Source organism: Myotis lucifugus, unplaced genomic scaffold (assembly GCF_000147115.1).
Source record: "Myotis lucifugus unplaced genomic scaffold, Myoluc2.0 scaffold_46, whole genome shotgun sequence".
NCBI classification, from domain to species: domain Eukaryota; kingdom Metazoa; phylum Chordata; class Mammalia; order Chiroptera; family Vespertilionidae; genus Myotis; species Myotis lucifugus.
In genome coordinates this window covers 3,745,662-3,772,228 of record NW_005871094.1, presented here as the reverse complement: position 1 = coordinate 3,772,228, position 26,567 = coordinate 3,745,662, and the positions used below count along the sequence as shown (strand labels likewise).

Here is a 26,567-nt window from a genome sequence, read left to right as displayed (position 1 = left end):
TGATGCTAGTGTAGTGTATTGATAGGGTCGACCTGCTCAGCCGTAGCTAATGGGTGTGTTGGAAAGAGGTCAATGATTTTGAGTTGTGAAGACATAGCTGTATACCAGGGTGATTCCAGAGAGAGCTGGTACCTTGCTTTTACTTTAAAAAAATTAATTAATTAAGATAAAAACATAAAATATACCATCTTAACCATTTTAGTGTTCAATTTAATAGTGCTGCTTTTAAACCTTTTTCTTCTACTCAGAAGAAGTGAGGGTCTGATAATTAGTTCAATGTACTATGATTTGTTGAACAGCCAAGCTTTTCCCACAAAGCATATGGGAAACAAAGACAAAAAGAAAAAAGCAGAGAGCAGGGAAGAGGAATAAAACTTCAATTAGATGTAATTGCCCCATAGCAGCCATATTAGTAAATATCTCATTTTCTTGATTTAAATACTAAGAAGTATAAGATTAGGAAAAAATGAAAAAAGATCCTTAAAGTGTATATCTATTATAAAACAACTATTGGTACCTATTTTTAAAGACATATTATAATTATTTCAGATGTGCAAAACTTAAGAAAATGTGTACTTTAGAATCTAAGAAATATGGGGACGTGTCATGTGTGGCTATGAGAAGCAGTAAATGTGTCTGAGGAGAAAGCTGGTGACAAAAGAGGTAGAACATTGCCCCACACACAGACATAGCGAGGGGTCAGGAGTCATCCTCACAGCCCACCCGCCTTCTGCTCTGCCCATCCCGAATGTCCACAATAGCTAATGCCAATCAATTCTAGATAATAGGCTTTTTTCCCTCATGAAAGTTATTTTTAACTAGGTTGTTTTGATTCTCCACCATTATGGATTGTTGACAGTAACTGACAATCTAACAAAGGTACACGGTGGAAACGCGTTCTTAGCAATAATGACAAAATAGCCAACAGAATGTTACGTATGTGAACTGCTAGCCTTTGTGTTTGCTCTGAACAAATGAGCAGTATATGGACATTTGAAATATACGTCTGTTTAAATGGTGTCACGTGAGGGTAGTTGTTCAGCTCTCTAGTCCATTTGTATTTTTCTCCATATGAAAAGCACCTGACAGTGGCATCTCCAGTTGTTCACCAGTCTCCTTCCCATTGTGTAAAGTCTGCGTGTGTCCACCCTCTGTCAGCCTGTGAGTTTATCATGACACAGACATGGATTGGATCGCCACCTTTTCTGGGAGGAGAATAAACCATAAATATGAACAAGGCTTTACAAGAGCCTAACATAAATCACTAAGAAAAATCTGTAGTAGACTGTGAGAATATAAAAACCATTGTGAATTATAAATAATACAGCAGGGTTATAGAAATCATTTTCTATGAAAGCAGAAATATATTTCTTCTTCGCACAATAAGGTTCAGTGATTTTAATAACATTGGTTGACCAGATTCTACATGGAAAATAGTAGAAGAAAGTTCCATAATAAAAATTCTCAGTGGTAATTGATAGCACGGAACACCGATGCTTACTTGCTATTGGAGATTGCATTTGCTTTGTATTGCTATCAGTGCATCATCAACAGAAATATTTACCTTTTCTCATACATTTGCTCTTAGATAATAGCATATAGATTTCTGACCCTTTAAAATTTGAAAATATGTACTGAAAATTTCAATCATTATATTTTTACTTAATTTAAAAGTAATTTCTCTGAAGTTAGTGATTATCTTTTGTGCTACTTTTTTATAAGGCATCCAGAGAATCATAAATTTTTTTCCTGTTATGTCTATTTTAACAAGATTTTCTAAGGAAAATTAATCATAAACATATAAGTTGATAATTTTTTAAACATGTATTAAGGAGAATATATTCTCTATACTAAAGGTATCATCTCTTGGTTAATTAGCTGTTTTAGCAAATAAGGTATTCTTTGCTTTAGAAAGTTTCCTTTATAATATGTAACTCTTAAACAGTTAAGGGTAATATGTTAAATGCACAACATTACTTTGAAAGCAGGATGATTTTCTTTTTTTTTTTTTATTAATAAATCTTTATTGTTCAGATTATCACAGATGTTCCTCTTTTTTCCCCCCATAGCTCCCCTCCACCCGGTTCCCATCCCACCCCATGCCCTCACCCCCTGCCACTGTCCTCATCCATAGGTGTAAGATTTTTGTTCAGTCTCTTCCCGCACCCCCGACACCTCCTTCCCCCCAAGATTTGTCAGTCCACTCCCTTTCTATGCCCCTGCTTCTATTATATTCACCAGTTTATTCTGACTTAATTTTTAGGTTCATTTGTTGGTAGATAGATATTTATTTGTTGTCACTTTGTTGTTCATAATTTTTGTCTTTACTTTTTTCTTCTTCTTCCTCTTCTTAAAGAATATCCTTCAGCATGTCATATAATCCTGGTTTGGTGGTGATGAACTCCTTTAGCTTTTTCTTGTCTGTGAAGCTCTTTATCTGACCCTCAATTCTACATGATAGCTTTGCTGGGTAGAGTAATCTTGGTTGTAGGTTCTTGCTATTCATCACTTTGAATATTTCTTGCCACTCCCTTCTGGCCTGCATGGTTTCTGTTGAGAAATCAGCTGACAGTTGTATGGGTACTCCCTTGTAGGTAACTAACTGTTTTTTTCTTGCTGCTTTTAAGATTCTCTCTTTGTCTTTAGCCCTTGACATTTTAATTATGACGTGTCTTGGTGTGGTCCTCTTTGGATTCCTCTTATTTGGGGTTCTCTTCGCTTCCTGGACTTGTAAGTCTATTTCTTTCATCAGGTAGGGGAAGTTTTCTGTCATGATTTCTTCTAATAGGCTTTCAGTATCTTGCTCTCTCTCTTCTTCTGGCACCCCGATTATTCGGATGTTGGTACGTTTGAAGTTGTCCCAGAGGCTCCTTACACTATCTTCATATTTTTGGATTCTTTTTGCTTTTCCAGTTTGGTGTTTTTTGCTTCTTCGTATTTCAAATCTTTGACTTGATTCTTGCGATCCCATAGTCTGCTGTTGGATCTCTGTATATTATTTTTAATTTCAGTCAGTGTATGTTTAATTTCTGACTGGTCCTTTTCCATTTTTTTGGCATTCTCATTAAGATCCTTAAAGGTCTCACTAAGTTCCTCGGAGGTTCGTAGAAGGTTCTTGAGTAGCCTTATAACTGTGGTTTTGAACTCTATGTCCTCCATTAGTTTGCTTTCCTCCATTTCTTTCATTTGTGATATGTTTCTTTGTCTCCGCATTTTTGGCTGACTGCGAAGACCTCTACAGTGGAAGAACTGCTGTGCTGGAGACACCCTTATGGGGTAGGACTTGCTTCAGTGGGGCTTTGGTGGTCACTGAGTCTGCTTCGTGAGTGTGTCCCTTATGGATGTGGGGAGTTGAAATATGGTATCTGGCCAGGTGTACCCTGGCTCCTGGATCTCCAAGTCAACCACTGTGTGAGTCCACCCAGCAGGAGCTACAGTGATACCAGCAGATTTCTCCTTTTTGTTTGGGGTTTGGAAGTTTTGGAGCTCTCTGACCCAGCTGCAGTATGTTAGGTTATGCAAAAGCACAGGTGGTTCCTTTGCGTCACTGCACACAGCTTGGATGGGGATGTAAATTGAGTGGGGCAGGGTCTCAGAGAGTCATCAGGGCGGAGCAAACAGCAATGGCTGTTGTCAGTGTCTCTGCGCCTCTGCGTCCCCCAGTCCCTCTGCGTCCCTGAGTCCCGCGCTCCCACAGCAACAATGATCCCTGCGAGCAGCTCTGGGAGAAAGCCACCCTCGCTTTCCGACCCGCTGCAAGACAGTTCAGTTTCTCCCCGTAGGAGTCTGGGACCCCAGGGTCTCGCCGTAAATGGGTTCAGTGCATTCGGGAGCTTGTATCCCCTTCCGATTGGAAAAAATCGCACACCCAGGTGCAGCCACCTCGCGCGCCTCCGTACCTCTGCTCTTGGCACCTCTGCACCTCCTACCCGGTCTCAATGCGCTTTTTTCTTTGCTTCTAGTTGTAGAACTTCCACTCGGCCAGCTTTCCCGTGGTTCTGGATGATAGCTGCTTTGTCTTATAGTTGTGGTTTTAATGTTGTTGGGGGCGGGGGGGGCAGCACATACAGGCTTATACCTTATGTCGCCATCTTGGTTCTCTCCGAAAGCAGGATGATTTTCTTTCCAAGTTCACGCCATTGGAATTGAACAACCTCTATGGATAATGAAGGAAAAAAAGAAAAAGCAGAAAATGAAGCTTGTTCTTAGGTGCTTCCTACTTGAGATCAAGCTAATATTATTTTTACCAGCTCTGACATTTCAAGACAATATATGATTAAATTCTAAATTGTGTGGTTCAGGGTATTTTTAAATGTCAATTTAAAGAAAACTAGAGGCAGGCTGCTATTACATTTTTACACCTATTCACACATAACTGGACTGAAAACATTCTAAATATTCAGTTTCCAAATAGATTAGGAAATGTTTCCTTTAATTCATTCCTAAAAGGAAATTTCTTCTATCCTGAAACAACTCTGTTATGTTTTGTATTATGTTTTTAATGATTTCTCTAACACTGCCTTTATTCCTTCAGAGGATTTGCTTTGGTTCATTGTTAGGCTGAAGGTTACAAAACATAGAACTCCTTCCCTGGTAAGAAAAGAGCATTTTCTAAGGTGACAATGTGTGATTATAATGTGGTAGAGTTATTATCTTGCCAACTTTCTACTTTTCTGTGACAAAGCTCAGGAATACTATATCTGGATTCCTATCATAGATTTTTAGTTAAAGTATCATGACTTACACTTCAGGGGAAAAAAGTTGTTATTTTCTAAAGTTACCTGTAGGACCTTTGACTATGGAGAGTTCTGGGTTTTTCTGAAAGCTGTTTTGGAGTTGATGAATCTGAAAGTTCATGTCATGTGATGTATATGGACAAGGGTGAGCTAGTGAGTGTCCAAGTGGAAAATGCTCACTGTACCTTTAAAACTGCGTGTATAATATGTACAATTGGTGTTCTATAGATTTATGGGTTTTAATTTATTGCTATTTTGATTTAAAAATTATGATCAACCCATGGTCCTAGTGATGTTTCAAGCAGCAAAATAAGCAGAATTCCCTGAAACATAAGCAGTGCAGCTGTTTTCCTCTCCATGGTGTCCCAAATCATAAACTTACATTATTTATTAATATTATTAATATACATTATTATATTATATGTTAATTTTAGAAGTATTGATTATAATAGCTTTACCCTCTAAGAATGTAAATTTTAATAAATTATGCGAGCAGTCTGTTTCCATCCATGTTGGGCTAAACCAGAATGTCTTTGTTTGCCTTGCTGCGTTCAGTCTAGTTGTGTTCTGCCTTTATCCATGGAAACTATTATTTCCTGGTGAAACATGCATTTCAGTTGAAAGTAAATGTAAAGGAAATGGAAGCAACTATATCCCAGCCTATACATTGTCATTAACGATTCTAATTTCTGCTTGTGGGTTATGGTAACTGAATCCTGGAATCACTGTATTTATATGAGTAACTAGATTCTAGAGGGGTCAACCTTTGGCTAGAAAATGTTCAGGTAATGGCTTTATGGGTCCAGAAGAAAGATTAGCTGTACCTAGGCCAACAAAATAGATGCTAATTACTATATCTTCCCTGCATGAAAGTACATCACTATCAGCAATGATAAGTCTATGGTCTTCTCATCGTAATTTACATTCATGTGACCATGTAATTGAACATCCCCAGGAGAAGGAACTTCAGATGGAGCCACTCGGGTAGATTGGGAATAACAGAAAACTAGATTCTGTACTGTCTAATCCAGCGGTCACCAAACGGTTGTCCGAGGACCACTGGTGGTCTGTGAGGTCCGAAAGGTTGGCATCCGCTGGTAATCAGAGTCTCATGTGTGAGAAAACTGAGGAGACATGGATTGAGCTCCACAAGCTGCTCTGAACGGTGCAGATGGTCATCTTGTGCTTGTTGGTAGACCTGCCTCCCCGCGTGCTCAGAGCTCACTGCTGGGGCAGCTGCCACAAGCATGCCCCTGGGTATCACAGAGCCCAGGACCAAGGACAGATGGGTGAGTTGGAGAACTGGGTCACTCCACACAGCAGCAGTGACCAATTAAGGTACTTAGGTAGGACCTACCACATAGGAAGCATTTGTAAATATTTTCTAAACTAATAAAGGAAATGACAGAAAACAAGCCAGAGAGTCTATGGAGAACAGAGATACGAGCCAAGTCAGCAGCTGGAGTCTCTGCTGTGGTGCACCTTGAGAGGGAATACACTTGGTGACGTTTGTTTCCAGTGTTATTTGTCTAAGCCAGCAGAGAAGCAGTGCTCCGGTTCAAAGGAAGCAGGACCACCGAGTGACGCCAAGAGCTCCCTTAGGGCACAGGTTGTCCTGTGCAACTGTGTGCTGCCGTGCCCAGCACAGTGCCTTCCACTCAGGGCTCGCGGAATGAATAGAAACACCATTGAAAGGTTGATATTTGTGCAGGGCCTGAAAGGTGGTTGGATTTGATGTGGCAGAGGGAAATGGGGTGTTTTTCAAATTATTGGGACTCTGAATAAAGGCACATGTGTTGGCTTGATTTTGAGAGACACTTGTTTGATTTTGTTCCGTGCTAGATAGGTCAGTCGGATTAGTGGCCTGGGGTGAGTATTGTGGTGGTATTGGTTAATAAGAGGCTGTTTTGTTTATTTGTTTTTAATATATATTTTTTTTTATTGATTTCGGAAAGGAAGGGAGAGGGAGAGAGAGATAGAAACATCAATGATGAGAGAATCATTGATCATCTGCCTCTTGCAAGCCCTACACTGGGGATTGAGCCCACAACCCGGGCGTGTGTCCTGACTGGGAATCGAACCACTGTTTACCTCCTGGTTCATAGGACGACACTTAACCACTGAGCCACTCTTGTCAGGCATTAAGAGGCTGTTTTTAAAGACCAATTCCGGGGGATTTTGTGTTTGTCTTTATGAACCCCTGTCTTGATCATCTTGTTGGGTAAACCCACGTTAGGAGAACAGGGCACTAATGAGGCCAGCCTTACGGAGTTCATCTGCATTCCAGCCATTTACTCAGCTGGGGTTGAGTGCACACACACAGTAGACTTAGTGTAAGCTTCTTTGGGGAAATACAGAGGAGAATGAGATGCTTTTCTGCCGAGAAATTCTGCTTCCCAGACTAATCTCAGAATCCCTGACCCACGGCCTTGCTGCATGCTGGTGGTCACAGGGGCAGCAGAAAGAAACAGGTGTGGTGGCTCGTCACCCATCTTGCTCCAGCTTAGGGCTCGCCATACTGAGTGGGACCACTTTCCCAATCAGATTGCTCAGTAAAGCCTCCTTGATACTTGGTGGACTGAACCAAATGTAAAACTGGAGCTTTGTCCTCAGGAGGAGGAAGCCCCTTCTCCTTTCCAGTTGATAGAGCCCATCCAGCCCTTGAGAGGCAATTGCAGAGGCTGCTAAAAGGACCTCATAAATGTAGCTGAGGCATTTTCAAACGGAACCATTTAAAAATTCTTCTCTTGCCCGCTTCCTTTTTTTTCTCACCTTAAGTTGGCTAACCGTTTTATTGTACTACTTTTTCACCTACAGGTTTCTGTAAAACTCACAAGCTTTGGTTTGCTCTGTAGCTAAGCTGAATCCCAGTAGTACAATTACTGGAAGTGATTTAACAGCAGTGGTGGCTGTAGCTCTGGCAGTAACACAGGAGCCTGTGCTTCTCTTGTAAAGTGCGCTGTAGATACTTCGCATTGAACAAACACTGAGCTGTCTCAGACTTTTACAAGGAATAAAAGAAAGGTGAATTAGAAGTATCATCAGAGACAAAAGCAGAAAAACAGTAGGGTTGTGGAAGGAGTTTTTTCCTCGCATGTGTGTGTATATTGAGCTTAAGAATAATTACTTACTTTTACTGGCTAGATAATACACTCCAAATCTTTTCTGAATCTGAGCTGTGCAGTTATTTTGTGCAAAGCACTACACAGCTATTCATCTTAGTCATTATTGTACTCAGCAGTTGTTGTACCTAGCGCCTCTTGAGCTGGAGGATCTGAGATTGAGCATTAAAGCCGGGACGAGGACCTGACTCTGGGGTTTGGGATCTGTCGTTTATCCTGTTGCAGAAAACAAGCACTCGCCAATTTTGTGAAGTGCACTCCAAAGACATGGTTTTGCTTTTTCACTGTGATGACACTGTAATTGATCAAATATATTCTTTCAAAGAATTAGAAATTCGTATTGGAGGTGGAGGAGATGTCATGTGCATTTGTCAACATGTCACTCCAGGGACACAGGTGCAGCGAATTTATGGAGGAAGCTCCTCGTGTTTCTCCTGAGCCACATAAATATGAAGCTGACTTGATTGAAGACGTGTGGCTTTCGATTACTCCTCAGATGGAGAGCAATTACGGGCTGTCTGTGGAAGGTTCGCTTGCAGCACAGGCAGGGGCCGCGGCGGAGGGGACACCTGAGACATTCTTGGAGACCTGCAGATGTTGCTGCAGACAAGAATGCTAAGGCGCTTCTTCTTTGGCAGAGTGAATGCTGCACATTTTTACTCAAGTGCATGATTAACTTTGACATTTGAAAATAGAACTTCATGTAAAAATAAGCATGGTACTTCTGCATTTTTAATTAAGATGTTTAGTTCCTGTCAAGGCTGATAGAGGTTTTTTTTCCCCCTGTGAAGGGCAATATATTCTCAACTTCTGAAACTTTAGAAACCTGTACTTAACCTTTAATCGTCACTCCATTTACATGGAAATCTGATTAACAACTTTTAAAGTTCATGAGCTCCTGGTAAATGCAATTAAGACCTTTTTGGCGTTTCTTATGAAGAGCTGGCATTTAAAGAGGGCTAGGGCCTGGCTACTGTCGCAGTCTTCTCCATAGCAGGATGCCTCACGCAATTAGCAGAGAACAAGAGGTACCTGAATTGTACTGCGTTGCTCCCGAGTTAACATGGTTGGTATTTAAATAGCATGCTGTCTTTTTCTTTTCTATGACTGGCTTTATGTTATGAGCTTGCTACCGAGGGGTAGGACAGGGACAAGGATAACTAGGCGGAGCTGTGGCAGTTTTCATAACTAGGGGACTCTGGCTCAGTTTCCTCTCCCTCATGTTCTGAAGTCATGTTTACAAACAGCCCCTCTCACATCCTGCCATGCTGCATGGTGTCGCATCTCTCTACTGGATAGCATCGGTTTTTTGAGAGTTAAAATGAAAAGATGTAGATTTCAGAGAGAGAAGTGGTTCAGGTATGCAACTTCTTTCTAAACTCGGGCGTTTCAGCAGCTCAGACATTGATCTTGGGTTGTGGGGGCAGAAAAAAGTAGTTAAATGTGTTGGAACAGGTCGATGTAGGTTGTCAATAATTAACAAATTGTGGAATGTGGTATGGCAAATGGTACCATACAAAGCCTGAAGAATCCCATTGGTCCATATGCTGCCAGTCTGGCAGGTTTTTTTCCTACTTGCTTGTAGAATCGGGCTCTCAGATAGAGGCAGATAATGCACTTCTTAGGTATGTTGTGCAGCACACTGCTTATTAGTATTTAGGGGAATGACAAGAGAAAATAATGAAACAAAGTATCAACAAAGACAACTCAGTAGAATATCCTATATAATAAAAGCCCAGCGACTGAATGGCGAATGACCAGAATGACTGGTTGACCAGTCACTATGACACGCACTGACCACCAGGGAGCAGACATTCAATGCAGGAGCTGCCCCCTGGTGGTCAGTGCGCTCCCACAGTGGGAGTGCCGCTTGGCTGATCGGGATGAGCAGCACTCCCACAGCGGGCCCATCCCCGCAGGCCACGCCCCCCACCAGTGCATGAATCCCATGCACCGGGCCTCTAGTATTACATATAACACTACTATTAAAGAATACTTGAATCTTTACGTGTTTCTATACTACTTGAAATTTTTATGAGCATATATTGCTTTTAAATAAAACATCAAAATAAAACAAAGAGAAGTAAAGTTAAATAGAAAAACCAATCTAAAATAATTAAATTGGGTGACAGAAATATCAAGAAGTAGTGCTCCAGTTTTGGACCCTGGAATTTCTACATATACTATAAATGAACTTAAACCAGCAGTACAGTTAATTTGGTTAACCTTTCAAATTATGGGCTAACCTCAAGTGTAGTAGATGAATGAAATAGTTCAATTGCATGTTTTGAATCAACATACACCATTTTAGCAGAAATGCTGGATAACAATCACAGACCTATTATAGATTTGGCTTTCTTTCTTTCTTTCTTTCTTTCTTTCTTTCTTTCTTTCTTTTTAGTTCTTGTTTAACCACGCTGTCATGGGTATTTTTTCATCAAGTTAGTATCTTACTCAAGGGAGATACATATATACATATTTAGTCACCTTGCGACAGAATACTTTTGCTTATGTTATAGTCAAAATCATGTAGATGTAAAAGTTGACAAAGTCTAGAAAGAGCGATATTAAGTTGCTGCCTCAGTTATAAATGATTTCAGTAAAGGTACTTTAATGTGGGGTGCATTTGTGGTAACACAGGGAGGTGTTGGGCAAAGTGTCTTCTTGTCAAGCCATGTTGGGAGTTCAAGAGATGAATAAGGAAAAGTTTAATATATAGCAGGATGTGACTAATTGCCAAATCCAGCTAATCACCTGTGGGTGTGCACGAATTTAAAGGGTGACTTTAGACAACTTGGTCAGAGAGGGTTTTGTGCATGTGTTTGGAGCTTCACTGTTTCTTTAAGGAAGGCTAAGGTTTAGGCATGTGGGAAGAACTTTCTAGAGAGGGATGACATGCATGTGTTCCTAACAGCGGGTACCTTAGCGTATACATGATTCACACTGAAGAGGGTAAGATGCGATTGGATAGACTGAGATTTGATTCTGAAGAGCCTCCATGGGTTCAATGAAGAGCTTCTCTGTGGGTCCTCACAGAAATGAGCCCTTTGTCTCCGTGTCCTTGTGCTTTGTATCCCCAGTGCCTCCAAACCCTGTCACCCCCCAGTCTTTCCAATGTGCCCCTCAGAGCATACTTAACATGGAACCTGGCACTCAGTAGGTACAAAATGAACGTTATTTGGACCTGAATCTGCACTTGTTATTCCTACCGATTCCATTGTGAATGAATTATGAGCAAAGCGTGTTTTTGTGGACATGTTAGTGTTCACAGATTGCACATAACCGAAATGAAGAAGTCTTTAGTAACCAAACTGCTAATTGAAATCTGGGTTGTAGTCACTTCATTGAATAAACTGTCTTTAGAGAGCAATTTGGGTCTTTTCCAAGATGCATTAACTCTTTCAGGTCATTAGGGTAGCACTTATCTCATTGGAGCAGAAATTTAATAAATGGTATTCCTGCATTGTGAGTAAATTAATGGAGCTCTGAAAGCTTCGACTTTCACCCTGGGTGTTGTGTTCCACTCTGAGGACTCATGGGTGAATGTAAAACAGCAATGAGCAGCCGCCCTTCAGAGCATTTTATTCTCAGTCTCGGTAACCTACTAGGGAGCAGCTACTTTGTTCAAGATACTGTGCTCGATGTTAACAGAGATACAAGAAAAAGCATGGCCTGAACTGAGAGGCAGGAGAGAAGGCAAATAACGACAGGTAAAGTCCTCAAGCAATGGACTGTGTGTGGGTTTGAGTGAGAGTGAAATATCATAGTTAACAGTTAAGATGGATGGTAGGGACAATGACTTGAACACACAGTGTGGTCATTCATGTTTATTCTTGCCATATATATATGTGCACACTACATAAACACATTTATATGAACAAATATAGGTATATGTACATGTTTATACATGTAATGGTGAAATATGAGCTCAATTAATCAAGTATTTTTTACAGTTTTCCCATATATGTGCTTTCCTCCCTTTGCTTATGTTATGTAACATATTAATTATTAATGTCTGGTGTTGATGAAATTTTGGTGATATGGTCACTGGTTGTCTGATAATCTCACTTCGTCTACTGATGGAATATTGAACTCCAGACAGTAAAGAGGATAAGGAAGGTCTATCCTACCCAGCAACATTTTTACACATTTATGTATTTTTTGAAGATACAGGCTGTTAGTTGTCATCATAGGAGAAAGGTTAAGTGACATAAAAAAAAACACCCGGCCTGCATGGCTTGGAAGGAGATAATGGTTCAATTCCCAGTCAGAGCACATGCCCAGGTTGTAGGTTCAATCCCCAGTGTGGGGCGTGCAGCAGGCAGCTGATCAATGATTCTTTCTCATCATTGATGTTTCCATCCCTCTCTCCTTCACCTCTCCCTTCCTCTTTCTGAAATCAATAAAAACATATTTTTTAAAAAACACCTACTGCAAAAGGAACTTGCAAAAGAAGAAGATAGAGATCACCTCCAAGAGAAGCTAAAACTTCACAGGTGTAACACCTGCCTCTGCTTCCTCTTGCAGGGGGTTGACATCGCCTTTGGGCATGAGGACTCTGATCTGTAACATCTGAATGGAGTACATGTTTGTTAAAATTAGTTCAGTTCTACTTAAATTCACTTTCTTGATTTCATTCCCCTGCTTATTATGATAGATGAAACAGATAATTACAAGCTTAGGGGTGGGGAGGATAAACTCAGACATGACCAAAAACCTTGGGACTTACTTAGGGAGTAGGAAATAATGTAGTTTAATTAAATGGTAGTTATTTGAAAACAACAAATAGGAAGGAAGGCGTCAGAAGGCAATTGGAGCTGTGGAAGGTGCTGAATAACAGGAGATAGAGGTTTATTTTGCTGGCAAGGAGGAAGCCATTGAAGGATTTGAGCAGAAGAATGATGACATTGAAATCTGCGTTAGTTTGATCTGGTAACTGGTTGTGGGATTGGCTTATCAGGAGAAGTGTGAGTGCAGGGTGGTCAGCTGAGGTGGAAAGCCGACACCTGGGCAGGCAATGGCAGTGAAACCCTGGAGCTTTGGAGAAAGTATGGTGGCAGAGGGAGATTCGGGAATCATGTGAAATGTACAAATAACTAAAATGGAAGAGAACAAGAGCAAGAAATACTATATGTAATACTTAAACAATAAAGAGTTTTTAAAAAAGATATTATTCAAATTGTTGGGAAGGAAAATATGGCAATTAAACTCACTGATGTGAAAGAAAGCCTTCCAAAGGTTAGAGAATGAGTACTAGCCTGGATTTAGTGGTTGAGGCCTTTATTATAGAGAGGAAGAGGAGAGGGAGGAGAGGAATGACAGCAGTGAGCAGATGATAAGATATATAAATAATTCACTTATTTCGTAATAACACTTATAAAGTACTTCTTTGATCCAAGTGATGTTTTAAGTGATTTACAGCATTAATTCAGTTTATCCCGACAATATGGGGCAGGTATTACTATTATTCCTGTTTTAAAGATGTGGAAATCATGGTTCTAAGGCACAAAGAGGTAATGTATTAGTTACTTGATTTGTGGAATACATTAAAAAAACACACCAACAGAGCCTCTTCCTCATAGATAATAATGATCTGTTTTGTGGTAAGCATTTCCTATGTGTTATTTATTTTAATTCTCATATTGATTATATGCAGTAGGTTCTGTTGTTATTCTTATTTCATAGACGAGGGAAGTAAGGCTTAGTGAGATTAGGCAGCTTGTCAGGGTCACACAGCTTATAAGTGGTAGAACCGATTCCTAGCACAGACTTTTTCTACATTTCAGTATTGCCCTTTCAGTTTTTAGTTCTGAAGTGGGCACATGTATCTTTATGAAGTAACTCTCCAAGTGATTTCTTTGTGTAGACCAATCTTTCTAGAATTTCAGCACAAACAAAAGGCAGAGTTATATACAGGGTGGGGCAAAAGTAGGTTTACAGTTGTTTGGAGCAAAAGTAGGCTTACAGTTGTTTGTATGGAAAATAATATAATTAATAAATAATGCAAGAATAAACTCTGCTTCACACACTCACAACTGTAAACCTACTTTTGTCCCACCCTGTATTTGTTGGGAAGAGATGAAATATTGTGGTCAGAGAGAAGTCATAGTGGGAGACTTTAGAGACGGAGTATTTCCAAAGGAGGAAGAATGTGAAAGAGTCATAGAGGATTATAAGTAATTATTATGAACAAGCTTTATGCCAACCAATTAGACAACTTAGATGAAGTGGACAAATTCCTAAAAAGGCACAAAGTACCAAATCTAATTCAAGAAGATATAGAAAATCTGAATTGTCCTATAAAAACTAAGTAATTAAAAAAATTTCCTACACATAACGTCACCCATAAAAATGTTTTATTAAGCATTATGGAAGAAATAATACCAATGCTTTGCAGACTCTTTCAGAAATTAGAGATGAGGATATACTTTCCATTCTCTGAGGCCAGATAAGAAAGTGAGCTAGCACAGGAAACAATAGAGGTGGAAAATCTTGAACACAATATTATCAAATTGAATCCATGAACATATAAACTGTACTATGTATTATTGTTAAGTAGGATTTTAAAAAAAAATCAGTTAACATACTAACCATATTAATAGAATAAAGAACAAACTCACATAATCATCTTAATACACAGGAAAGCACAGGACACCCATTGATGATTAAAGAACAAACACAAAAACCTTCAGCAAACTAGTACTGGAAAGGGACTTTCTCAATCTGTTAAAAGACTGTGAAAAACCTGCAGCTAACATCATAAGGGGACTTTTTGAAGTGTTAGAAGTGTTTTAAAATTATTGTGGTGATGGTTACCCAACTGTATATATTTACTTAAAAATTGTCAAAATGTACACTACACAAGTTGCATCTTATGGTGTGTAAATTATACCTCAGCAAAGCTGTTTTAAAAATATTATGGGATAAAATCAAATTACAGATATTCAAAGATCTCTGTCCTTTACAATATCCTTCAGAGGCCATGCAGACATACACCTACCCGTGCTAATGAAAGTTAATTAAGGTATAAATCATGGAAACCTCATCAACGTTATTTCCCCTTTCACAATTGTGTGCTTCACAAGAGTATACTCCAAGCTAAATGTATTGTTTCTCTCAAACCGTTCTTCCTGCATTCCTGATTATTGCTCCTGGAACCACATCTTTCAGATGTGCAATCGTGTGTGTGTGTGTGTATGTGTTTGTGTAAATTTTAAAAAATATATTAGGGTGACATTGCTTAATAAAGTTATATAGATTTTAGGTGTACAATTCTATAATCACATGTGCAATCTTTTAGCCATTTTTAATTTTTTCTCCTATTTCCTTCATAGAATAATTGGTTAAATTTTATTTCTATTTTTTCTCTTCATTGACTCTCAAATGTGTCCTCTAATGTACAATCTTACTAACACTACTTTAAAATATTTTTTTTCTTGAACTTTCTTCGTAGATTTTCTCTTCTTGTCCTCTCCCTTTATAATATTTCCTTAATCATTTATTTTATCAAAAATCCCATTGCCTTCTGATCTAAAATCCCACTCCCACTGGTGGGGTCCCTTGGCCTGGCCTGCACCCTCTCACAATCCGGGACCTTTAGGGGGTGTTGGAGAGCCAGTTTCGGCCTAATCCCCGTAGGCTAGGCTGAGGGACCCCAGTGGTGCATGAATGCCTGCACCAGGCCTCTAGTATGCATATAAGATCTTTGGTTAATCTCTTCCCACCCTCCCCCCATCCCCCTTCCCTCTGAGATTCATCAGTCTGTTCCATGTTTCCATGCCTGTGCCTTGTGTGCCTGCCCCCTGGTGGTCAGTGTGCATCATAGCTACCGGTCAAACGGTCGCTTAGGCTTTTATATATATAGATACTGGCAGATAATTTACTTAAAGAATATTTACCAACATTTTACTTACCTATTCAAAACCTGTGTTGCCTTGTCATTTTGTGTTTTACTTCATAATCTGAGCCTGGTGTTGAAGGTCCTGATGCGTTCTTCCATTTTTTGCCTTCCCCTGCTTACCACTCAGGCTTCATTGTTACGTTCCCTGAGTTATTTGTTGTTCACTAGAGATACCCTGAATTTCCCTAGCACTATTTATTTGTTTTGTTCCTTCTGTCATTTTTCTCTTGGCCATTTGCACCTTTTTAGATTATATGTATGTCCTATAGTGTCATGATCTTGTACTGTGTTTTTCGTTGTCCTGTTAGAAGCAATCTTGTCCTTCTTCAGATGCTCACAGCAGTTTCTTTGTCCTGATGCTTACTTTCTCTTCTGCACTGGAGTCATTCATGGGTGTCTTCATACTAGATAATCCCTTAGGGGGAAGGATGAACTGACTGATTTGGCTTTTAATTCACTTAAAATTTTTTTATTTGTATATAGTAAAATTCACTTTTTTATATTAGGGAAGGATTTTTTTGAGTCTTGCTTGTATATATATATCACAATACCTTGCATACTTTATGCATTGCATAAATATATGTTTAATTTGGAGTAAGTCAAATCTTCCTTTTGAAAGCTATAAAAACTGGGTTTTCTCTGTTAAAAACTCTGCTGTTGAGGTAGTGGGGCATTGTTGGTAAGGGATTAGATACAGGACCAGAAAGTATATGTACACTTGGAATTTGGGGTTTGTCTTACTTAGGACACTAGAGTGAGGACTATTCACAAGACTACACTGTTAGTGGTTTTAATTATACAGTTGCCATTGATAATGAGTATAATTAAGCAGGCAGCCGTTCTATTTTCAAAATGATTATTTATTTTTCTTTTGGTTTCCTTACTGTGGAATATTTTAGTCCTTATTCAATAGGGAAATGAAACTGCTACATTCAAAAAATAACTTTTTATGTTTTTTTTCTTTGTCATTAATATTTCATTCACTAGCAAGTCTGGGGGGAATCCAATAGTTTTTAATAATTTAAAAATATTATTATATTGTTTCATCTCTCTATTGTAATATTTTCTGGGATCAGGGTGGTAGATTAAAGGCTATATTTCACTGATTTTGCTTCTTATCCTTGTCTCAATTTCTCTTCTCAAAATCTGGACGTCCTGGGATCCCTGTCCCTAGGCCTTGTCTCCTCTATCCAGTGACACAGTGGTTTCTGCTTGGGTCCCACCCTGCTCCAGGGAGATGGGACGTGCTGTCCGGGAAAAGCCAGGGGAATTTACCTGGGTGCTGCCTTTCTAGGACCATAGCCACCCGTTTCTGTTTAATTTGATTCATCTCTAGGGACGTCACATTTTTATTTTTTTACTTTTCTTCAGCTTTTAAAATTATTATCAGTATGAGGCTTAGTTCACTGGAAGCTACTTTACTATGCCTGGAACAGAACTCCTGGGCATCTGCATTTTAAAGAGCAAATTAATAAAAATTAGTATTTTATGCAGGCACATTCAAGACATTTTGCCCAAGACATCGAGTTTTAGTTCATATTGGGAGCTCAAGGTGACTTTTTTCACTGTATTGCTCCAAACATAAAAAAAAAAATCTAATTTTCAGATTCACCAAGGGGGAAAATACAGTGTAGCTTTGCTGTAAATCATTGGACATTGGAAGTAGGTCAGGAGAACTGGTATCCACTACTGTTATCATGAGATATCAGTGTTCTGCAAAAACAGTGTCTGTGATATGCATGTCATTAGATGCATATTGGTTTATATTCACTTATCCATAGTTACCTTAGTGAAGAAACAAAACCTACTTAAGTTATCCTACGGAAAATGACAGTGTAGTAAAGGCTCAAAGGCTATATTGTGGAACCAAAGCGTAGAGAATCTAAGACCTTATCAGCAACTGCATTTGAGACACGTAAAGCTATGGAAAACAGATTGCAACCTTTAAGTCTCTCTTCTGTGGGTCTTCTGTTTATCTCTCTGATCACCTAGTTCATTCTTTATTCTCTCTGGGCAGATTGGCTTTCTTTGATTTTCCATCCATATAGAAAGGTAGTTGCCCCAAAGAATTTACATCTCCTCACCTATGTTGACCAGCAGAGACTGTATCTCCCTCATACAGACCTGGAAAAGTGAATCTGATTGGCTATTGAGGGTTGGAGGACCCCCTGGTGGAATAAGGTCTGGCCAGGAGGGTGGGATTCCAGGGTAAAAGTATTGCTATCAGAATCAACTGTGTGGTTGGGGACCAGTTCTTAGTCAAGGAGAGGATTTTGTAAGCTGGGAAGTTACTATAGGAATAAATCGCATTAAATACCTAGAAGGATTGGGTGTTTCATTGAGTAGCTACCTGGATAAACAGAGAAGCTGCAGACAGGCAATGTGTTAATTTTAAATCTCCATATTTAGTTTTAGAAGACTGTGTGTGTATAACCACAAGCACCCACAGGCAGTGTGTTTAAGAGGATTAAATGGTAAATGACAAATGTATTCAGAGTTATGCTAGCAATGTTATATCAAGTTATAAATCTCAAAATCTCGGCCCTGCTTTATACATTGTTAGATTTTGGACTAGCATTTTAGCAACTACTAATTAAATATTATAGTGGAGGAGATGCCTGACCATCCTAATTTGTATGTTTTTTTTAAGCATTATATATTTTTGCTTCAACCACAGAACTATCTAACATACCAGGTACTCAAAAAAATATAGTGAATCATGATCTCACTGGGATATATAGATTTTCAGGTGCTCTCCAACTGTATTTTCATACTTCCTATCTTTGTTTGAAAAATTAATGCCTTTTAAGGTAAACTTAAAAACACCCATAAACTTTGACTTTTATTTTTTGAACTTTTGATCAATAAGAAACAGCAATTTCTGGTCCTTAAAAAGAGAAAAGAAATGAGTGTCTGAGATATGAAGGAATTCAGAGCCAGCAAGAACACAGGGTTACTTTCTGCGAATTTCTGTGGGCAGGATGTATTTGATATTATATGCCCTTTGCCCCAAGATTCCAAGCTTTAGTGATTTTCCCCAGGCACTCACAGGTGAGTGCTTAGGATATTCAAGTATAATTTAGCAGATGCACTACATTATCCACAATGATGTAGAATCACCAAGAAATTATGTGGTCATAGTTTATATTTATGTGGTTATTGTAGAAGATTTAGCCTAATACAGCCAGATTTAAAGCATTTTAGGAATAGGAGCTTATTTGTTCTTTGAGATATTTAAAAATGCATTTTTACCAATTTGGGTGTAAAAATCACACTTTACCTGTTTTAAAGCAGTATTTTCCGGCTGGTGGTGAATGGTATTGAGAAAAAGGTGCAAAATACATCAAGAAAATAAACACTGCAAAGCCTATGAATAAAATTATACCTTTCCCTCTTTTATTTTACTTCTATTATAGGTTTAAAATATATATATATTGATTGATTTCAGAGAGGAAGGGAGAGGGAGAGAGATAGAAACATCCATAATAAGAGAGAACCATGGACCAGCTGCCTCCTGTACAACCCCCACTAGGGATCAAGCCCACATACTGGGGATCGAGCCCACATCCCGGGCATATTTCCTGACCGGGAATCAAACCTGTGACCTCCTGGTTCATAGGTCGATGCTCAACCACTGAGCCACGCTGGCTGGGCTCTATTATAGGTTTTATATTGAGGACTCATTTATAGGGCTCATTCTGTTTTGGAGACTGTCTCTAATTTGTATATCATAATATATACATCAAGGCTTCCTGTCACATACTGTTTAAATATCAGTGAGTCACTTTTTCTTTTTGGTTTTCTGGTATGTTGCATGGCTCTATGGTGGGAGTAAAAAAATATAGTGCTTTTAAGGATTGTAGCATTTATGTTTCAGGTAGTCAGGCATTTTTCATGAAATAACTAATATTATTAGGCAGTTTTGGTGAATACCTACTGAATAATGTGTAAAATTGGTAGTTTAAGAGTTCAGAAAAGGGGACCACTGGCTTAGAGTAGCCTGGGAAGGACTTGTTGAAGAGAAACAGTGGAATTGTTTTTGGATGGATTTGTTAGGACTTATTTAGGAGAGAGGCTAATCTAGGTTAGGAATTCTGGAATGGAAGGCCCAGGCATGTTCAGGGAAGAGCAAAGTGGGTGATTTTTTTCTTTTTTTGTTGTTAATCCTTACCCGAGGATATTTTTCCATTGATTTTTAGAGAGAGTGGAAAGGAGGAGGAGAGACAGAGAGAGAGAGAAACAGTAATATGAGAGAGACACATCAATTGGTTGCCGAATAGGGCTAAAGTGGGTGATTTTGACCAGTGTTGGGTTCACTGTGAGGAGAATAAGATACTATTGGAAATACATATTGAGATCAGATGTTTGTACATTGTGAGATGAGTAGCCTTATGATAATAGCAGCAAGTGTTTGATCGTGTCTGGAAAAGACTAGAAGAGTAAGAGGTGAGAGGCAGAAATTTAAATAGGAAAAACTGAGTTGAACTAAGTTGGTTGCTATCAGAATGGACAGGAAGGGACAAAATAATAGTTCATAAAGAGTGATTGGAGACTAACTCTCTTATGGATACAAAGGATAAAGGAATATCAAAAGATGGTTCTGAAGTTTTAAATCTGGAGCACAGTGAGAATAAAAGACTACAAGCAAACAAAAAGACAGAAGGAATTAACGATTTTTTGGGGGGAGGATGATTTAGGTTTCAGAATTTAGGGTTGATTTTATCAGTAAGTATGTCAGTGAAATATATGATTCCAAATCAGGGACTGGAGCTTGTGAGAGAAATCAGGAGTAAACTACATCAAGGTAAAGGAAATAAATATGTGTGAAGGCTATTTCTAAAGTTGGAACCTAAATACAAAAGGGAAACAAGATTATAAGCTAGGGGTGGGCAACCTTTTTGTGAGTGTGTGCCAAAACCAGCAAAATCTCTGACTCAAAATTCTTCTGCGTGCCAACCCTAATTTTTTGAGAACATGTTACGCCTATTTGATATCTCTTAAGGTGTACGTATGTGAAGAACCTTGAAGAAATAATGAAATTCATTTGAGCGACAAAAACACAGTATATGATGATGAAAAATACATTTATTTTTTAATGTATACATGTACACTGATAGTCCGACAGAAAACTTTATGACTCTGTTTGATATTATCAGTGGGACTTTTGCTGCTGCATCACTGATGACAGAGATTTTACATCAGGTTTATATTTCGTGACCTTCAGAGATATGCATGAGCTACTACTTTCATCCGTCAGGCTACTCCTATTACGAGACTTAACAAAATTCATCACTGAGAACAAAGATTCACAATTGTAAATGGAAGATTATACGAGAGGGTTTCACGTGCCAGCAAAAGTTACTGGCGTGCCATGTTTGGCACTCGTGCCAGGGGTTGCCCACCCCTGTTATAGGTAGATCATGGGGCCCAAAGTAAGATTTTTGTTGAGAAGGTAGAAGTATTACATATTTATAGATACAGAGAAGCCAGTGGCTGGAAGTAGACTAACATTGTTGAGAAGTAATAAATTGGGGAATTGTTGATGTGGAGAAAAAGAGCAGTAATCTTAAAATATTAGGGTTTTAAGGATGCTGGCCAGTTAGATTCTGGTTAGTCAGTATTTTATTGCACAAGGCCACTCAATGAATTCTAGGACAAGTAAGTACCTCAGAAGAATTACTTGGTCAGTGTATTTCATACTTTGGTAGAAACATCCTTCTGTCATATTGGTGTTAAAACCAGACATCTTCCTATGTTATATCAGTTTGATATTCTCTTCTGGTTTACCAGCCTTCTTTTAATCACAGATTCCTGCAAACGTTATTGGTGTCAGTGTCAAATCTAAAAATTGAGTCCCTCAGTTGAGTTACTAACGTAGAGACCCAATTCAGTACTCCCTGACAATTGGGCAGTTTGAGTGATGTATTAACAGAGATGGTATTTGTCATTATCTTACTTTATCATCATGTTGAGTAATATTCCAGTGGCCTCGTAAATAAATAAAAAAACATTGACCAATCTGTTAACATATTTTATACTTTCCCAGTATAAATTTTTATTTTGCAGAATATGAAATAAAGCCCATTTACTGCCACTTACAGCCATTCTTATTGACAGTTTTTATGCTTTTAGTGAGAATAACGTGTCATGGGGAAGAGAGCACGGGCTCTGGAGTCCACTAGGCCAGCTTGCTGTACTTACAAGACGTAGGCTTGTTTCATTTGTTCCTTCAGACTATTTCTCAGAGTAGTTTAAGGTTCACAGCAAAATTGAGGGGAGTGTACAGAGATTTCCCAATAACCTTATCCCTCCCAGGCATGTAGGCTAGTTTCTAAATACCACTGATACTCACTTTCTTCCTCTCTAAAATGCAGGTAGTAACTCCTCCACCTCATAGGTTTTAGGGTGGAGAAGGATCCTGTTTTTAAAGTGTCTGATATTTAATAAGTACTCAGTGGTGGATGTGTTCTCCTATTAGAGACATAATGGCTTTAAAACTTACTTGGGGCAGCATTATGTTTATGGAGTGCTTTCTAAATGTTTTTTATGATAATGCTTAATATGGTCCTCAGACTTTCACTGAATGAATGAGTGAATGTAAATATGCCTGTAGGAATAAATAGTTACACGGCAGCCCGGAGTCTCTGAAAAGTGTTTACTTCAGTCTTGGGTAGAATTGCTTCCCTATATGTCTATAGGACTTGGGTATCTGAAGGATTTAAATGTGGTGATTATGGAAATGAGTTGATGTGCTTAGTCCAGGGTAGTTATTCTGTTTCCTTTCGCAATAGTGGGGACTTCTGGGAACAGTGGTCTTACAAACTGTGGAGCAGTTGATTCTAGCCCAGGCCCCCACCTCTGAGACTCTATAGTGGATTCATTTTATAAGAGGACCCACTGACAGTAGTGATCAAAAGCTGTTTTTTGTTTATTAGCTGCTTTGAAGCTCTTAAGATGAGTAGTGGCCCTAGAAATTACTCATCGGCCAGGACCCTCCACCTGCTATGGCCTGTGGCACCTCTGAGCAGGTTGGGTAGAGTGCTTGTCCTCTGTGCCGGTACCATGGACCCAGAGCCAGGCCCCCAGCTGCACGCTGCATGCCTGAGCCTCTGCTGAGCCTCCTTTTCTCGTAATCTGAGAATTTACGTGATACAATTTTGCTTTTTTAAAACGTGGAAAAACATCTAAATGGATTAGCTCCTTGCTTGCGGCATAGTAAGCTCTCAGTAAATGTTGTGGCATTGTTTCTGATGATGCTATACTTTGGAATAATCAATGATTAAATTATAACTAAAGGATAAACTCAACACAGTGCCTGGTACATAGTAGACCCTTAATAAAAATGTTCCCTCAGAGCCTTTCAGATCTTGTTCCCCAGCAAATGTCAGTTTGGCTTAAATAAACTCTTTTTTTTAAAAAAAAATATTTTTATTGTTGAAAATATTACAAATGTTCCCCTTCCTCCCCCCCACCTTTGCCCCCTTCCAGGCCCCTCCCCAGGCCATCACTGCTCGATTATCTGTTCATAGGTTAAGCATATATGCATATAAGTTCTTTTGGTTAATCTCCCTCCTGCCCCCTGCCCCCTGCCCCTTCCATCTAAAATTCATCAGTCTGTTGCATGCTTCAATGTCTCTGGATCTATTTTGTTTTCCAGTTTATTTTGTTCATTAGATTCCACATATAAGTGAGATATAAACTCTTATTTTACTCCTATTTTCAAATGCCCACTACACGCTTTCCCCCCTAGTTTTCGATGCAGACAGAGAGTAGATGGCTTCTGGGTAGAATAACTTCCTCAGATCCACCACTGGAAATACGAATAGCTGGGTTATTATACTTCTACGTGGCAAGGATGAGGGTTTAGAATTAGGTTCTTATGCTTTAAAATTGCTTTTCCTGATAGCACCTCTAAATGTGTGTATTACATTGCTTATCTGATTCTACAGATGCTGTTGACTGAGTACTTGGACATGAAAAATACTCGTACGGCCTCTGAACCATCAGCTCAATTGAGTTACGCCAGCACTGGACGGGAGTTCGCAGCCTTTTTTGCCAAGAAGAAACCTCAAAGGCCGAAAAATTCTCTTTTCAAGTAAGTATCTCCCTGTTGGTCATATAGCAGGTGTTAGGAAATGTTAGATCCAGACAGGACTTGCTACTTAATTGACAGCCATTACTTCACTCAGTTAAAGTTTTGAAATAATTTATAGGAAGTGAATGTATATTCAACTTTGTATACTTCAGTTTTTTGTAAGGGGAAGTGGTCATATTGGAATATGGTTACTGGACTATCTAGAACTTTAAAAATTTGCAGGAGTTTATTTTTGGGGAGTTTTATATATAATGAAGGAAAATTAAACTCTTAAGTTGTTTCTGAGGAATTTATATGAAATGAAATGTAATATTTCAGCCTTTGAAAAACCCCAAGTGCTAAGAAGCAACCTTTGTTAATAAAGTTATGTAAATCTGTCTAACTAAGTAGTATTGGGTTTTGTTTGATTTCATAAAGGTACAATCTGGACTTTTTTCCTTCTAATTCCTATCTTAGCAACAGCTAACAGTTATATTATTATTAACATTGATAATAATGACAACAATAACAGCTTCCGTTGATTGAGTGCTTACTATTGCCAGACACTCTGGCAGATAAGTTACTCCAAACAGTATCAAGCATAATTCAGGTTACATCAAACTTCAGCAGCTGGAGTACTGGCTAACACTTACTGAGTCATTACTGAGTGCTAGCCAAGGCATGAAGCCATTTTCATGGATTATCTTATTTACTCACTATGACCTTACAGGTGTGGATTCAATTTTTAATCCAATTTTACATGTAAAAACAGCAACAACAACAACAAACTGAAGCACAAGAGAGGTTAGGTAACTTATGTAAGTTTACCCAGCTAGCAAGTGCTAGAAGCAGTATTTAAATCTTGGTAGACCTATGTGTCCTTTTGAAGAGTTAATAGATATTTAAGAAGTTGTTTCTGTAAATCTAAGCATGTAAAGTGGCTACAGAAGTATGTGTTAGCGCAGTGTTTGGAATACTGGAAGCTCCAGTATTTTTTACTGATTCACTTTTGAGATTTGTTTTTTTTGGGGCAGGTTCTTTTCTCTTTTTTAGTCCTGAATGGAACCAGCAACCCTTCAGTGCACGGCGGGATGACCCTCCAACTGAACCACACTGGCCAGGGCTTTTTTGTTGTTGTTTTTTAAATTGTGGACTATAGAGTTCTTAATCATTAAGGAAAGTTTCAGCACTTCATTTATCTTGTGTCTACAGGAGAGAAGATTTACTCTTTTCACAGTGGAATAAAATCCATTCTGTTTATTGAGTGCATTTCTTTTTTTTTCTTTTTACAGTTTATTCAGAGGTTAGATGCAGTATCAATAAAAATGTTTACATCTGCAGGTGATGTAGAACCCCACATGAGCCACGAGTAGATTAAAGCAGGGGCAGTTATTATCTCACACAATAAGGATGAATGTAGAGGACTCCTTACCTCACCAGCACGGTGTCATCAAGGACTTGGCCCTTCCCATTTCTCTGCCTTTATTTCCACTCCAGTAAGAATGGTGATGCCAGGAAGTAGGCTGTGATTCTGCCTATAAATCTGTTTTTAATTAGTAGTCTTTATTGTTTATGGCAATTTTAGGTTTTTAGAAAAATGGAGCAGCCAGTGCACTGAGTTCCCTTATGTTCCCCTCTCCTGTAACCTCCTCTATCAACATCTTGCATGAATCTGGTACATCTGTTATACTTGATGAACCAATTTACACTAATAAAAGAGATAGATGCAAATTGACCATACCTTCACGACGCCCACCATCCAGTTAGGAGTGAGTATGCAAATTAACCTGCCATCTTTGTTGGGTTAATTTGCATATGCAGGCACCATGGTGATGACACAGGCGTTCCGCACTGCCCCAGCCGCTCCGGGCCTCTGGGCAGTGTGGGAAGGCGGGAAGGTGCCAGAACGAAGGCAGAAAGGTGGCCGGGCTAGAGCGAAGGTGGTGCTGGCAGCCAGGGCAAGGAAGGCCCATTCTTGTACGAATCCTCGTGTATCGGGCCTCTAGTATTTATATAATTATTAGCTGAAGTCCACTGTTTTCATTAGGGTTCACATTTTGTTTTCTACAGTTTTATGGGTTTTGAGAAATGTATCATGCTATAGATCACCATTACAGTCTCATACAAAATAGTTTCACTGCCCTAAACACCCCCCATTTTCCACTTGTTTATTCCTACTCCTTTTTTCCTGCTCCCTGAACCTTTTTATTGTCTCTTCCTTTGTCTTTTCCAGAATGCCTTTCATAGTTATAGTCATATAATATGTAGCCTTTTCAGGCTTCTTTTCCACTTAGCAATATGCATTTAAGGTCCTTTCATGTCTTTTGTAGCTCAGTAGATCTCTCTGTATCGCTGAATAATCCCATTGTGTGGATGTACCACCATTTTCCCATTCAACTATTGAAAGATACCTTGGTTGCTTCCATAAAGCTAACATAAGGACTCATGTGCAGGTTTTTGTGTCCCATATAAGTGTTGAGCTCATTTGGGTAAATACCCAGGAGCATATGGTAGACCACGTTTAACTAAGACACGGTCAAACTGCCTTCCCAAGTGGACCTGCCCCTTCAAATGCTTTTAAAATTAATTTAAATTATTGCTTATACATTCATTAATTTTTCCTGCCAGCGACAGATCCCCTCTGCATGTTTTCCTCAGGAGACTAGGACTGGGTCTCTGTCCATTCCTGAAGTAGTCCTGGGCAAGGGCAAGTAGACTGGGTGGTCATCTTAAAC

The 26,567-nt window shown here is 39.0% G+C and overlaps 1 protein-coding gene across 4 annotated transcripts in view; it reads left to right on the top strand.

The window, feature by feature from the left end:
• The window catches only part of EXOC4 (exocyst complex component 4), a 719,168-nt gene that overhangs the window by 187,962 nt on the left and 504,639 nt on the right, over positions 1-26,567 (top strand). For all 4 annotated transcript variants that reach the window (XM_006088330.3, XM_014455451.2, XM_023753513.1 and 1 more), the window contains exon 8: positions 23,708-23,853. In XM_006088330.3, the coding sequence (XP_006088392.3) occupies positions 23,708-23,853 (146 nt within the window). The remainder of the gene's footprint in view (positions 1-23,707; positions 23,854-26,567) is intronic.